General features: G+C 41.9%; 1 protein-coding gene across 1 annotated transcript in view; it reads left to right on the forward strand.

The window, feature by feature from the left end:
* Window positions 1–14,900, forward strand: part of TTN (titin) — a 272,766-nt gene that overhangs the window by 239,853 nt on the left and 18,013 nt on the right. The window contains 20 exon segments of the mRNA XM_055307803.1: window positions 173–469; window positions 582–1,169; window positions 1,263–1,565; window positions 1,683–1,979; window positions 3,318–3,605; window positions 3,718–4,017; window positions 4,276–4,578; window positions 4,677–4,982; window positions 5,088–6,557; window positions 6,560–6,853; window positions 7,173–7,466; window positions 8,146–8,433; window positions 8,549–8,848; window positions 8,931–10,997; window positions 11,098–11,400; window positions 11,522–11,827; window positions 11,922–12,212; window positions 12,313–12,609; window positions 12,737–13,042; window positions 14,579–14,884. Coding sequence (XP_055163778.1) covers window positions 173–469; window positions 582–1,169; window positions 1,263–1,565; window positions 1,683–1,979; window positions 3,318–3,605; window positions 3,718–4,017; window positions 4,276–4,578; window positions 4,677–4,982; window positions 5,088–6,557; window positions 6,560–6,853; window positions 7,173–7,466; window positions 8,146–8,433; window positions 8,549–8,848; window positions 8,931–10,997; window positions 11,098–11,400; window positions 11,522–11,827; window positions 11,922–12,212; window positions 12,313–12,609; window positions 12,737–13,042; window positions 14,579–14,884 — 9,204 coding nt within the window.

The raw sequence follows: 14,900 nt of genomic DNA on the forward strand, positions 1-14,900 counted from the left end.
TTCTCCCTCTGCCTATGTCTCTGCCTCTCTCTCTCTCTCTGTGTGTGTGTGTGTGTGTAACTATCATAAATAAATAAAAATTTAAAAAAAATTTTTTTCTTTGATGATGCGGAAGGAACACACATGGGAAAAAATGTACTAATCTCTTTCTTTTGATGTTTTACTTTCTTAGAAAAGCCAAGCCCACCTGAAAAACTTGGAGTAACAGGTGTATCCAAAGACAGTGTTTCCCTGACCTGGTTGAAGCCAGAACACGATGGTGGAAGCAGAATTGTACACTATATCGTTGAAGCAGTAGAAAAGGGACAGAAAAACTGGGTTAGATGTGCAGTGGTGAAGTCAACCCATCACATTGTTTCTGGTCTGAGGGAGAATTCTGAATACTTTTTCCGGGTGTTTGCTGAAAATCAAGCTGGTCTGAGTGACCCAAGAGAGCTCCTGCTTCCCGTTCTTATTAAGGAACAACTAGGTATGTCTGCTTTTCTATAGAAGCCAAATTTGAGATGGTTTGTATTGATTTAATTTTTAGAAACTCTTTTTTCACCTTCATCTGCTGTACTTTTTTTTTTTTTTTTTTTTAGAACCACCTGACATTGATATGAAGAACTTCCCAAGTCATACTGTATATGTTAGAGCTGGCTCAAACCTTAAAGTTGACATTCCAATTTCTGGTAAACCGCTGCCCAAAGTGACCTTGTCAAGAGATGGTGTGCCCCTGAAAGCAACCATGAGATTTAATACTGAAGTTACCGCTGAGAACCTGACCATCAATCTCAAAGAAAGTGTTACCACTGATGCTGGAAGATATGAGATCACTGCTGCCAACTCCAGTGGGACAACCAAAGCTTTCATTAACATCATCGTACTGGACAGGCCTGGTCCCCCAACTGGCCCTGTTGTTATCAGCGACATAACAGAAGAAAGCGTGACTCTCAAATGGGAGCCACCTAAGTATGACGGTGGAAGTCAAGTTACTAATTACATCGTACTCAAGAGAGAGACAAGTACTACAGTATGGACTGAGGTGTCTACCACAGTTGCAAGAACCACGATTAAAGTCATGAAACTGACCACAGGAGAAGAATACCAGTTCCGCATCAAGGCAGAAAACCGCTTTGGCATCAGTGATCACATAGATTCAGCGTGTGTGACTGTCAAACTGCCATACAGTAAGTTGTCAAACGTTTCAAAGATCCCAAGTTTTCATTCACATAAATGTTTTAAAGATCTGTGCTAACCTAAGGGATTTCTCTCTTTTGTAGCAACACCTGGACCACCATCTACACCATGGGTCACTAACGTTACCCGAGAAAGCATCACCGTGGCCTGGCATGAACCAGTGTCCAATGGAGGCAGCGCAGTTATAGGCTATCACCTGGAAATGAAAGACAGAAACAGTATTTTATGGCAAAAAGCCAACAAATTGGTCATCCGCACAACTCACTTCAAAGTCACAACAATCAGTGCTGGACTTATTTATGAATTCAGGGTATATGCAGAAAATGCTGCTGGTATTGGAAAACCCAGCCATCCTTCTGAACCAGTTCTAGCCATTGACGCCTGTGGTATGTATTTTTCTTGAGAAGGAGGGTTTTGACTACTTACAAATGCACATCTTATTTCTGCAAAGCAAAATAATGTTGCTGCAAGTTCCACTGATCTGCTTTCTCTTATTACCACAGAACCTCCAAGAAATGTCCGTATCACTGATATTTCAAAGAACTCTGTCAGCCTTTCATGGCTACAGCCAGCTTTCGATGGAGGAAGCAAGATTACAGGCTATATTGTTGAGAGGCGAGATCTTCCAGATGGCAGATGGACCAAAGCCAGCTTCACCAATGTTATCGAGACTCAATTCATTGTCTCTGGCTTGACTCAGAATTCCCAGTATGAATTCCGTGTCTTTGCTAGAAATGCCGTTGGTTCGGTCAGCAATCCATCCGAGGTAGTAGGCCCCATTACATGCATCGATTCTTATGGTAAGCATTTTTAGAAATTCAAGTCCCAGTAGCAATTTAACCCAATATTTCTCCATACTTGTTCTGGTCCTAGTCTATAGAATATATCTTTTACTATGCATCTCAATTAGGTATTTGGAAGAAATTATGTGAACTAGCTGGGAGTCACAGGAAAATTCTTTAATCCTTCCTGCTCTCTTAACTGTAAAACGTGAGGTTTGGACTACAGGATATCGAAAGTCCTTTCCAACTTCAACCTTTAGAATTCTTTGACCATACGAGTTGGTTCTCTCCCTTTTCTATTTTAAACTATCAGAGTCAACAATTAAAACCATGGTTGAGTGCCCAGAGAACCTTCTCTTAAATATGACTAAAGGGGGCCATTAATGATGATAGTATTAGTGGTAGCTAACATTTACTGGATATTTTTCATGAATTCTCTCCCTTAATTAGCCCATTTTACAGAAGAGAAACTGAGGTTTAGAGTGTTTATGTGACTTCCCCAACAGGGAGCAGCTCATTAGTGTACAGTGGAAATTCAAAAAGACTCCAGAACTCTCTCTGCTTTGCAGTCATTCCAAAATACACATAGTTGGCCATTCTGGAAAATCACAAACATGTTCAATTCAACAATGGATTCAAAACTAAAATTTCATGAGGGTTAGGTACCCTGTGACACTTTTTCAAAAAGTACCCCCTGTCTAAAGAGTCTCTCTGGTATCTGAGCAAAAGTCTCCACTCCTGTCCCCATGCTCAGAATCCCAGGGCCACTCTTTATGAATCAGGCTTTGCTGTGAGGCTGCGAAGCAAGTCAACAAATTTAGTTCTGTTTCTCAAAAGTTCTAAGTAGCCTGGCAGAAAAATCTGTCTAGTGAAATGTAGAGTTCTAGAAGTAAAGAATTCAGACTTTGAGAGTCAGACATGAACAGCCCATACTTGGATGTCAGTGAACTGGGAAGGGAAAATAACAAGAATAGGAGGTAGTCAGAGGTAAAGGAGGACCTAGAATGAAAAAAAAATGTATAATTCAACTTCTCTGGCGATGTTCTCACTACCATATTCCATTTTGTCCCTGGAATTAAACACCTGATAGACATTAATATACATTTCAAAGGCATTGAAGTCCCTGTGCCATTAGTGCAGCATCCCTGGAGGACTGACCTTCCTCACCACCTTCTTTCCCGTCTGGGATAGAAGCGTGGCTTGCAAAATTTGAATGTTTAAAATAATAGGTACATAAAATTAGAACCACCATATATGCACATATGACTTCAGAAAAGCCAACGACCCCACTTTGAAGCAGCAATTGTTTTTTCCGTCCTTCTGAGCTTTTAAATATTTCATGTGTTTTCCCTACAGGTGGACCCGTAATTGATTTGCCTCTAGAATACACAGAAGTTGTCAAATACAGAGCCGGTACATCTGTGAAGCTCAGAGCCGGCATTTCTGGCAAACCTGAGCCTACAATTGAGTGGTATAAAGATGATAAAGAGTTACAAACCAACGCCCTGGTATGCATTGAAAATACCACCGACCTTGCATCTGTACTCATCAAAGATGCAAATCGCCTTAATAGTGGAAGCTACGAATTAAAACTGAGGAATGCCATGGGCTCGGCCTCAGCCACCATCAGAGTACAGATCCTTGGTAGGTGCCGTCTATAGGCCAGCATCGTATTTTGTTTGTTGAAAACTTGGCAATTTTAAATCAGTAGCCTTTTAAAAAGAACTGACATACTGTCTTCTTCTTTCGTTAACAGACAAACCAGGACCTCCGGGTGGTCCAATTGAATTTAAGACGGTCACTGCTGAAAAAATAACTCTTTTCTGGCGCCCTCCAGCGGATGACGGTGGTGCAAAAATCACTCACTACATTGTGGAAAAACGTGAGACAAGCCGCGTAGTGTGGTCTGTGGTTTCTGAAAATTTGGAAGAGTGCATCATCACAACCACCAAAATCATCAAAGGAAATGAATACGTCTTCCGAGTTCGAGCCGTGAACAAATACGGAATTGGTGATCCACTGGAATCCGAGCCAGTGGTGGCAAAGAATGCCTTTGGTGAGACATGATTTCATTAGGAAACTGAACTCAAATGCTTGAGAATTTTACAAATAAACTATTCTGCTAGCTTGCATGTTTTCTTAGAATGATTTTGGTTTTCTTTTGTTTCACATCTCTCCTCATTGTCATCCTTGTCACAAGGGAAAGTATCAATCAGCGAAAACAATATTCTTGCATAGGATCTGAAGATTGAAAGGTAGAATTGATCCATGATATTGATCCTTCAAACTCATTTTCCTTTTCCTTTCTGAACAGTTACTCCTGGGCCCCCGGGCATACCAGAGGTGACAAAGATCACCAAGAATTCAATGACCGTTGTCTGGAGCAGGCCAGTTGCGGATGGTGGTAGTGAAGTAAGCGGCTATTACCTTGAGAAAAGAGACAAGAAGAGTCTCGGATGGTTTAAAGTCTTAAAGGAGACTATTCGTGACACCAGAGAGAAAGTGACAGGACTCACGGAAAACAGTGACTACCAATACCGAGTTTGTGCTGTCAATGCTGCTGGTCAGGGTCCATTTTCTGAACCATCTGACTTCTACAAAGCTGCTGATCCTATTGGTAAGTGGTCATAAATGCAGCATCTTCACCTGTGTCTCTTTTGTGTCACCGAATTGTACATGACTATGTAATGACTGTATTATGAATGGCCATTCCAGACCCTCCAGGCCCACCAGCTAAGATAAGAGTCGCAGATTCGACCAAATCATCCATCACTCTTGGCTGGAGTAAACCCGTCTATGATGGAGGCAGTGCTGTTACTGGATATGTTGTCGCGATGAGACACGGAGAGGAAGAGGAATGGACTGTTGTCTCTACCAAGGGAGAGGTCAGAACTACAGAATATGTGGTATCTAATCTGAAACCTGGAGTCAACTACTACTTCCAGGTATCTGCCATAAACTGTGCTGGACAAGGAGAACCTATAGAAATGACTGAACCTGTACAAGCTAAAGATATACTTGGTATGTACCTATGGGTATGGCTGTGTTTTGTTTTTATTAGAGTGCTTCTAGGAAAACATTTTCTTGCTTTAAAACTCAAAATATATGTCTATTTTATGTCTACAGAGGAACCAGAGATTGACCTAGATGTGGCTCTCAGAACCTCTGTTATAGCTAAAGCTGGTGAAGATGTACAAGTGTTGATTCCCTTTAAAGGCAGACCTCCACCTACTGTCACATGGAGAAAAGATGAGAAGAATCTTGGCAGTGATGCCAGATACAACATCCAAAACACCGATTCTTCTTCGTTACTCATTATTCCTCAAGTCACTCGCAATGATACAGGAAAATACATTCTCACAATAGAAAATGGCGTTGGTCAACCCAAGTCTTCAACCGTGAGTGTTAAAGTGCTTGATACACCAGCCGCCTGCCAGAAACTACAGGTTAAACATGTTTCTCGAGGCACAGTCACTTTGTTCTGGGATCCTCCTCTCATTGATGGAGGATCTCCCATAATTAATTATGTCATTGAAAAGAGAGATGCCACCAAGAGAACATGGTCTTCAGTGTCACACAAATGTACCAGTACATCCTTTAAGATAACAGATTTGTCAGAGAAAACACCATTCTTCTTCAGAGTTCTTGCAGAAAATGAAATTGGAATTGGGGAACCTTGTGAAACTACAGATCCAGTGAAGGCTGCTGAAGTCCCAGCTCCTATACGTGATCTCTCAATGAAAGACTCAACAAAGACATCTGTTACCCTAAGTTGGACCAAGCCTGACTTTGATGGTGGTAGCGTCATCACAGAATATGTTGTGGAAAGGAAAGGTAAAGGTGAACAAATGTGGTCACATGCTGGCATAAGTAAGACCTGTGAAATTGAAGTTGGCCAACTTAAGGAACAGTCACTCCTGGAATTCAGAGTGTTTGCCAAAAACGATAAAGGACTGAGTGATCCTGTCACTATTGGGCCAATTACAGTGAAAGAACTTGTGATTACACCTGACGTTGACCTGTCAGATATCCCTGGGGCACAAGTCGCCGTGAGAATTGGGCATAATGTGCACCTCGAATTACCTTATAAAGGAAAACCCAAACCATCTATCAGTTGGCTGAAAGATGGTTTGCCATTGAAAGAAAGCGAGTATGTTCGTTTCAGTAAAACTGAAAACAAGATTACTTTGAGTATTAAGAATGTCAAGAAGGAGAATGGAGGGAAATACACCGTTATTCTTGATAATGCAGTTTGTAGAACCTCAATTCCCATTACAATCATCACACTTGGCCCGCCATCAAAGCCCAAAGGTCCTATTCGATTTGATGAAATCAAGGCTGACAGTGTCATCATGTCATGGGACGTGCCTGAAGATGACGGAGGAGGAGAAATTACTTGTTACAGCATTGAGAAGAGGGAAGCTTCACAAACTAATTGGAAGATGGTGTGTTCAAGTGTTGCCAGGACAACCTTCAAAGTTCCTAATCTAGTCAAAGATGCTGAATACCAGTTTAGGGTTAGGGCAGAAAATAGATATGGAGTCAGCCAGCCCCTCGTCTCAAACACCATTGTGGCAAAACACCAGTTCAGGATTCCTGGCCCCCAGGAAAGCCCGTTATATACAATGTGACTTCTGATGGCATGTCACTAACTTGGGATGCTCCAGTTTATGATGGTGGTTCAGAAGTTACTGGATTCCATGTTGAAAAGAAAGAAAGAAACAGCATCCTCTGGCAAAGAGTTAACACATCACCAATATCTGGAAGAGAATATAGAGCCACCGGCCTAATGGAAGGCCTAGATTACCAGTTCCGTGTATATGCTGAAAATTCTGCTGGCCTAAGCTCACCCAGTGACCCAAGCAAATTTACTTTAGCTGTTTCTCCAGTAGGTAAGTAACTGAGTATTATTCAAATATATTTAATTCAGCAACTGAATACGTTACTAACAAATAAATCAAACACTGCTTTTCTTCCACATATCACCTTCTCATGTATCTTCTGGTCACTAGAGAGCTGGTCAGGCAAAGCAAAGGGGATAATTTTAAGTCAGTCTACTACAGTAATTTAAAGTTCTTTTTAAAGTTTACAAAGACAATTTAAATTAAAATGAGCTTGGGGGATTTATTCATTTTTTCTTCCATTGTGAATGAACTGGTAACAGAAGTTGATTACAGAAATGATACATTTAATTTCCATATAACTTTTTAGACCCGCCTGGCACTCCTGACTACATTGATGTCACCCGGGAAACCATCACACTTAAATGGAACCCTCCATTGCGAGATGGAGGCAGTAAGATTGTGGCCTACAGCATTGAGAAACGGCAAGGGAGCGATCGTTGGGTCAGATGCAACTTTACTGATGTCAGCGAATGTCAGTACACAGTCACAGGACTTAGTCCTGGGGATCGATATGAGTTCAGAATAATTGCAAGAAATGCAGTTGGTACTATAAGTCCTCCCTCACAGTCTTCTGGCATCATCATGACAAGAGATGAAAATGGTAAGCATTTACAAATGATCTCCAAATATGATTTAAAACATTCACATTTTTTAAATATATTTTGGCCCCTCGTCTATAAAAGTGGAACAGGAACATCATTTCATACAGATTACCCAGGGTTGTTATGTGGATAAATCAGATTTTCTACCTTTCAGATGAAGAGAAGAAAAAAAAAATAATGTAATTGGCATCAATTCTTTTTTACCGTGACTGTTGTTTCACTCTGTTCCCATATAAATAGCATGCAAATGGGAATGGGTTTTTAGTTTTGTAATCATTTATAATAAAGAAAAACACTCCCAAAAATAATTGTCCAGCTTTACTAAAGTTACTAAAATACAACGTACACCCAATGGTACAGTCCTCACCTTGCTTGAGTGCTGCTGATGACCCCTTACAGGAATTTGAATATACAGCAGCATCAGGAAGTAAAGGTCTGTAAGTGTTTTTCTTTTTACAAATGGCAATGCAAGATTAATAACATTAGGGGATAACCTAATAGCATGCAGATGTTCAGCCCCACAATCTAAATTCTCACTTATCAATCCTGCTTTCATAGTAGCCTTTGGTAACACAGGATAAAGATTCCTCTTCCAGGCTTTAAGATGTGGTACTAATGAAAAACATGTTTGTTTTTATTAAGCCAAACTAATACATATTATTTCTATTTCCTTTATAGTTCCACCAACGGTAGAGTTTGGCCCAGAGTATTTTGATGGTCTTGTTATTAAGTCTGGAGACAGCCTCAGAATTAAAGCTTTGGTGCAGGGACGGCCAGTACCTCGCGTAACTTGGTTCAGAGATGGAGTAGAAATTGAAAAGAAGATGAACATGGAAATAACTGATGTTCTAGGATCCACCAGCCTTTTCGTGAGAGATGCTACCCGGGAACACCGTGGTGTATACCGCGTGGAAGCCAAAAATGCATCTGGCTCCTCAAAAGCAGAAATTACCGTGAAAGTACAAGGTACCTCCAATAGCTTCTTCATCTTACCATTTACAGGACTTGGGTTAGAGACATGCCTGATTGCACCTCAATGGACAAGGAAAAATAAACTAACTCTGGAACCTTTTTCTTATAGATACACCAGGAAAAGTAGTTGGGCCAATAAGATTCACCAATATTACTGGTGAGAAGATGACCCTGTGGTGGGACGCTCCACTCAATGATGGCTGTGCTCCCATCACTCACTACATCATTGAAAAACGGGAAACCAGCAGACTTGCTTGGGCACTAATTGAGGACAATTGTCAAGCCCACAGCTATACTGCCACTAAATTAATAACCGGCAATGAATACCAGTTCCGTGTTTCTGCGGTTAACAAGTTTGGTGTTGGGCGGCCACTTGATTCTGACCCAGTGGTTGCACAAATACAATACAGTAAGTATCCGTTTTTACTAAGTGGTCCTATGTCATAAGATTAACTTGCAACAGACAAGACTAATTTGTTTTCATTTTACAGCTATTCCTGATGCCCCTGGCACTCCAGAACCTAGTAATGTAACAGGCAATAGCATTACCCTGACATGGGCAAGGCCAGAATCAGACGGTGGCAATGAAATTCAACATTATATCCTGGAAAGGAGAGAAAAGAAGAGCACACGATGGGTAAAAGTGATCAGCAAACGACCAATCTCCGAGACGAGATTCAAAGTCACTGGTCTGATAGAGGGTAATGAGTACGAATTCCATGTCATGGCTGAAAATGCTGCAGGAATAGGACCTCCAAGTGGTATCTCAAGACTAATCAAATGTAGAGAGCCAGTCAGCCCACCAAGTGCTCCCACTGTGGTCAAAGTGACAGACACATCCAAGACAACCGTGAGCTTAGAATGGTCTAAGCCAGTGTTTGATGGCGGCATGGAAATTATTGGATATATTATTGAAATGTGCAAAGCTGACTTAGGAGACTGGCACAAGGTGAATGCAGAGGCATGTGTGAAAACAAGGTATACAGTCACTGATCTACAAGCAGGTGAAGAATACAAATTCCGGGTTAGTGCTATCAATGGTGCTGGAAAAGGAGAGAGCAGTGAAGCGACCGGTGCAATTAAAGCAGTTGACCGATTAGCAGCTCCTGAGTTAGATATCGATGCAAACTTCAAGCAGACTCATGTTGTCAGAGCTGGAGCCAGTATTCGCCTCTTCATCGCCTACCAGGGTAGACCTACTCCTACGGCTGTGTGGACCAAACCTGACTCCAACCTTAGCATTCGGGCTGATATCCATACAACAGACTCCTTCAGCACCCTCACTGTGGAAAACTGCAACAGAAACGATGCAGGGAAATACACTTTTACCGTAGAAAACAACAGCGGTAGTAAGTCAATCACTTTCACTGTAAAGGTGCTAGACACTCCAGGCCCACCTGGCCCAATCACTTTCAAGGATGTGACCCGTGGATCTGTTACGCTCATGTGGGATGCTCCTATCCTTGATGGTGGTGCCCGAATCCATCACTATGTGGTAGAAAAACGAGAAGCAAGTCGTCGTAGCTGGCAGGTGATCAGTGAAAAATGCACTCGTCAGATCCTTAAGGTCAGCGACCTAGCAGAAGGTGTTCCATACTATTTCCGTGTTTCTGCAGAAAATGAGTATGGTGTTGGTGAACCCTATGAAATGCCAGAACCAATTGTAGCCACAGAACAGCCTGCTCCACCTAAGAGACTTGATGTCATTGACACAAGCAAATCCTCTGCAGTCTTAGCTTGGCTTAAACCTGACCACGATGGGGGCAGCCGAATCACTGGCTACCTTCTTGAAATGAGACAAAAGGGATCTGACTTCTGGGTCGAGGCTGGTCACACGAAACAGCTGACTTTCACAGTGGAGCGCCTGGTTGAGAACACTGAATATGAATTCCGAGTGAAGGCCAAGAATGATGCTGGCTACAGTGAGCCCAGGGAAGCCTTCTCTTCCGTCATCATCAAGGAACCTCAAATCGAGCCCACCGCTGACCTCACTGGAATTACTAATCAGCTCATAACTTGCAAAGCGGGAAGCACATTTACAATTGATGTCCCAATCACTGGTCGTCCTGCTCCCAAAGTAACATGGAAGCTTGAAGAAATGAGACTTAAGGAGACAGATCGAGTGAGTATCACAACAACAAAAGACAGAACCACCCTGTCTGTGAAGGATAGCATGAGAGGTGACTCTGGAAGATACTTCTTGACCCTGGAAAATACAGCTGGTGTTAAAACATTTACCATCACGGTTGTGGTCATTGGAAGGCCAGGTCCAGTAACTGGCCCCATTGAGGTCTCATCTATCTCAGCCGAATCATGTGTCCTGTCCTGGGCTGAACCTAAAGATGATGGAGGCACTGACATTACTAATTACATAGTTGAAAAGCGTGAATCAGGTACAACAGCTTGGCAGCTTATCAATTCCAGTGTCAAGCGCACTCAGATTAAAGTCACTCATCTCACAAAATACATGGAATATTCTTTCCGAGTCAGTTCAGAGAACAGATTTGGTGTCAGCAAGCCTCTAGAATCAGCACCAATCGTTGCTGAGCATCCATTCGGTAAGGAAAATTAAAATATCTCAAACTCCATTTTTAAATATTTTTCTCCTGAATTTTATAAAATTATATTCATATTCGATACCTTTGTTTATATTTAAAGTCCCACCAAGTGCTCCTACCAGACCTGAAGTCTACTATGTGTCTGCCAATGCCATGTCTATTCGTTGGGAAGAACCCTACCACGATGGTGGCAGTAAAGTCATTGGCTACTGGGTTGAGAAGAAAGAACGTAACACCATTCTTTGGGTGAAGGAAAACAAAGTGCCATGCTTAGAGTGCAACTACAAAGTGACTGGTTTGGTTGAAGGACTAGAGTATCAGTTCAGAACATACGCGCTCAATGCCGCAGGTGTTAGCAAAGCCAGTGAGGCTTCAAGACCTATGATGGCTCAAAACCCAGTCGGTATGTAGCAAAATTTAATGGGTACATTTGTTCATTATCATCATCGTCGTTATTGATACTAGAATTCAGAGTTGTATTTTTGTTTTTTTTTTTTTCAACTTTATGTTTGCATCCCTTCCAGATGCACCAGGAAGACCGGAGGTGACAGATGTCACAAGATCAACAGTGTCCCTGATTTGGTCTGCCCCAGTATATGATGGTGGCAGCAAGGTTGTGGGCTACATCATAGAGCGTAAGCCAGTCAGTGAAGTTGGAGATGGTCGCTGGCTAAAGTGCAATTATACCATTGTATCCGACAATTTCTTCACTGTGACTGCGCTCAGTGAAGGAGACACTTACGAATTCCGTGTGTTGGCTAAGAATGCAGCAGGAGTAATTAGCAAAGGATCAGAATCTACAGGCCCTGTCACTTGCAGAGATGAATATGGTAAGGAAAAAAAAAAGTTCTCCCTTTAAATTATCACAACTTACATGAAAATAAACTGTCATGTATCTACTCATATCCATTTTGTCTATGACAGCTCCACCCAAAGCTGAACTAGATGCCAGACTGCAGGGTGACCTGGTTACCATCAGAGCAGGCTCGGATCTGGTCCTTGACGCTGCAGTTGGTGGCAAACCTGAACCCAAAATCATCTGGACCAAAGGGGACAAGGAACTAGATCTCTGTGAAAAAGTCTCCTTGCAGTATACAGGCAAACGAGCAACCGCTGTGATCAAGTTCTGTGACAGAAGTGACAGTGGAAAATACACCTTAACAGTGAAGAATGCCAGTGGGACCAAGTCTGTGTCTGTCCTGGTCAAAGTTCTCGGTAGGCATCTCAAATGTCCTTTTATTTTTTATAGCATTTTTAAATGTGGGTAGGGAAAAAGAAAATCTTAATCGTTGCTCGCCATTTACACCCGTTTCAGATTCCCCCGGCCCATGTGGAAAGCTCACTGTCAGCAGAATAACGGAGGAGAAGTGCACTTTGGCCTGGAGCCTTCCTCAGGAAGATGGAGGAGCAGAAATAACTCACTATATCGTGGAAAGACGGGAGACAAGCAGGCTCAACTGGGTGATTGTTGAAGCCGAATGCCCGACCCTATCCTATGTAGTTACCAGACTCATCAAGAACAACGAATACATATTCCGAGTGCGGGCAGTAAACAAATATGGCCCTGGTGTGCCTGTCGAATCAGAACCAATTGTAGCCAGAAACTCATTCAGTGAGTATTAACACATTTAAACAACTTGGTAGTTAAATATACCAGGCTCGGGGGAGAGGGGAACGACCATATCAATAGTCATTTTGTGTGATTCTGACCATTCTCATTTTCATAAAAATATAAACAGCTATCCCATCACAACCTGGCATACCCGAAGAAGTTGGGGCTGGCAAAGAGCATATCATCATTCAGTGGACGAAACCTGAATCTGATGGTGGCAATGAGATCAAGAACTACCTAGTAGACAAACGTGAGAAAAAGAGCTTGCGCTGGACACGTGTCAACAAAGACTATGTGATATATGACACCAGGCTGAAGGTGACTGGCCTCATGGAAGGTTGTGATTACCAGTTCCGGGTCACCGCAGTGAACGCTGCTGGTAACAGTGAACCCAGCGAAGCTTCCAACTTTATCGCATGCAGAGAACCATCATGTGAGTCCCAAGAATCACACATAAACCTAATGCCCGTCAAAACCAAATTACAAATAATTTTTCCATGTACCATTTCCAAGAACTTGTAGAATGTATGAATGATCTAGAAAAGCATATGCTTATTAGAAGGGTCTTAAATATGGCTAAGCCAGAACATTTTAACTACAATTTCTGTTGATAAGATAGCAGTTACATTGCTGAAAATTATCACAGTATTTTCCAGTCTGTGAAAAAAAATAAATTATTTTACTCCCAGTATGAAACAGATATATTTTATAAGTATTCCTAAGAATGGGAAAAATATTTTTAAAAAAGTATTTTAGAAAGAGCAAAAGGTTAGTATTCTAATAAGTACCTAACAAAATTATTGTTACAAGAGCTTCAAGAATAAGTGGCAAATCCTTGTACAGAGTTTGAGCCCAAGTACTAAAAGGAAGAAACCATTGTGACGGAATAGAGGAAGAAGAAACCACTTCCTATACTCATTAGAAATGTAGAGGTAACAAGAGATTAAACCTGTGAAAGCCGAGCAACTAAGGAAAAGACCCAGAGAACAGGTATTTTAAGCAATGAGCTGAGCTAGAAGAACCCAGAACAGCTAGCCAAAGTTGCAGGAAAAAACCATCTACCTTTCTAAAGAAGTGAAATTTTTAAAATAAAATAATAATGATGTTGGTAATGATATAGCATACAGTGCTATCCTATAAGATTAGAAGAGCCTGGTTACACAGATTATCTCAGTGAGTGTGACAAAGAGTAATGCCTTACTCTTCTGGGGGTAGAAGGATCAGAGGGGAAGGTGACTGCATACTTGTGGGTTGAGATCATAAGGTATTTCTTATGGCCGGTAAGGATACATCTTCAATGAATTCTTCTTTTTTAAAATTTTAATCCTTTACTACACTATAAAAAGACCTTTTAAAATATTGAGTTTAGGGATCCCTGGGTGGCGCAGCGGTTTGGCGCCTGCCTTTGGCCCAGGGCGCGATCCTGGAGACCCGGGATCGAATCCCACGTCGGGCTCCCGGTGCACGGAGCCTGCTTCTCCCTCTGCCTGTGTCTCTGCCTCTCTATCTCTCTCTCTGTGATTATCATAACTAAATAAAAAATTTAAAAAAAAAAAAAATATTGAGTTTAGGGACACCTGGGTGGCTCAATGGTTGAGCACCTGCCTTCAGGCCAGGGCATGATCCTAGAGTCCTGGGATCGAGTCCCACATTGGGCTCCCTGCATGGAGCCTGCCTCTCTCTCCACCTGTGTCTCTGCCTGCCTCTCTCTCTCTCTCTCTCTCTCTCTCTCTCTCATGAATAAATAAATAAAATCTTTTTTAAATAAACAAATAACAATAAATAAGATACTGAGTTTAATAAATCACAGGGTTTTTCCTCCTAAATCTTATTAAAAGACCTTTTGAAATGCTGGGGGAGGGGCACAGAAAGAACAATAATGCCTTTGTGAATCTTGAAAACCAAAAATACAAACCTCAAGCTTCCTTATTTGTATGATGTCTGAATCCCCCCTTCTTAAACTCCGTAGATACCCCTGGACCACCTTCTGCTCCAAGAGTTGTGGATACCACCAAGTACAGCATTAGTTTGGCATGGACCAAGCCCTTGTATGATGGTGGCACTGACATCACGGGATATGTTCTTGAAATGCGAGAGAAGGATACGGATCAGTGGTACCGAGTGCATACCAATGCCACAATAAGAAATAATGAATTCACCGTGCCAGACCTCAAAATGGGCCAGAAATACTCCTTCAGGGTTGCTGCTGTGAATGTGAAGGGTATGAGTGAATACAGCGAGTCAACTGCTGAAATTGAGCCCGTGGAAAGACTAGGTATTTATAATATATG

Source organism: Nyctereutes procyonoides, unplaced genomic scaffold (genome assembly GCF_905146905.1).
Source record: "Nyctereutes procyonoides isolate TBG_1078 unplaced genomic scaffold, NYPRO_anot_genome, whole genome shotgun sequence".
Lineage (NCBI taxonomy): Eukaryota > Metazoa > Chordata > Mammalia > Carnivora > Canidae > Nyctereutes > Nyctereutes procyonoides.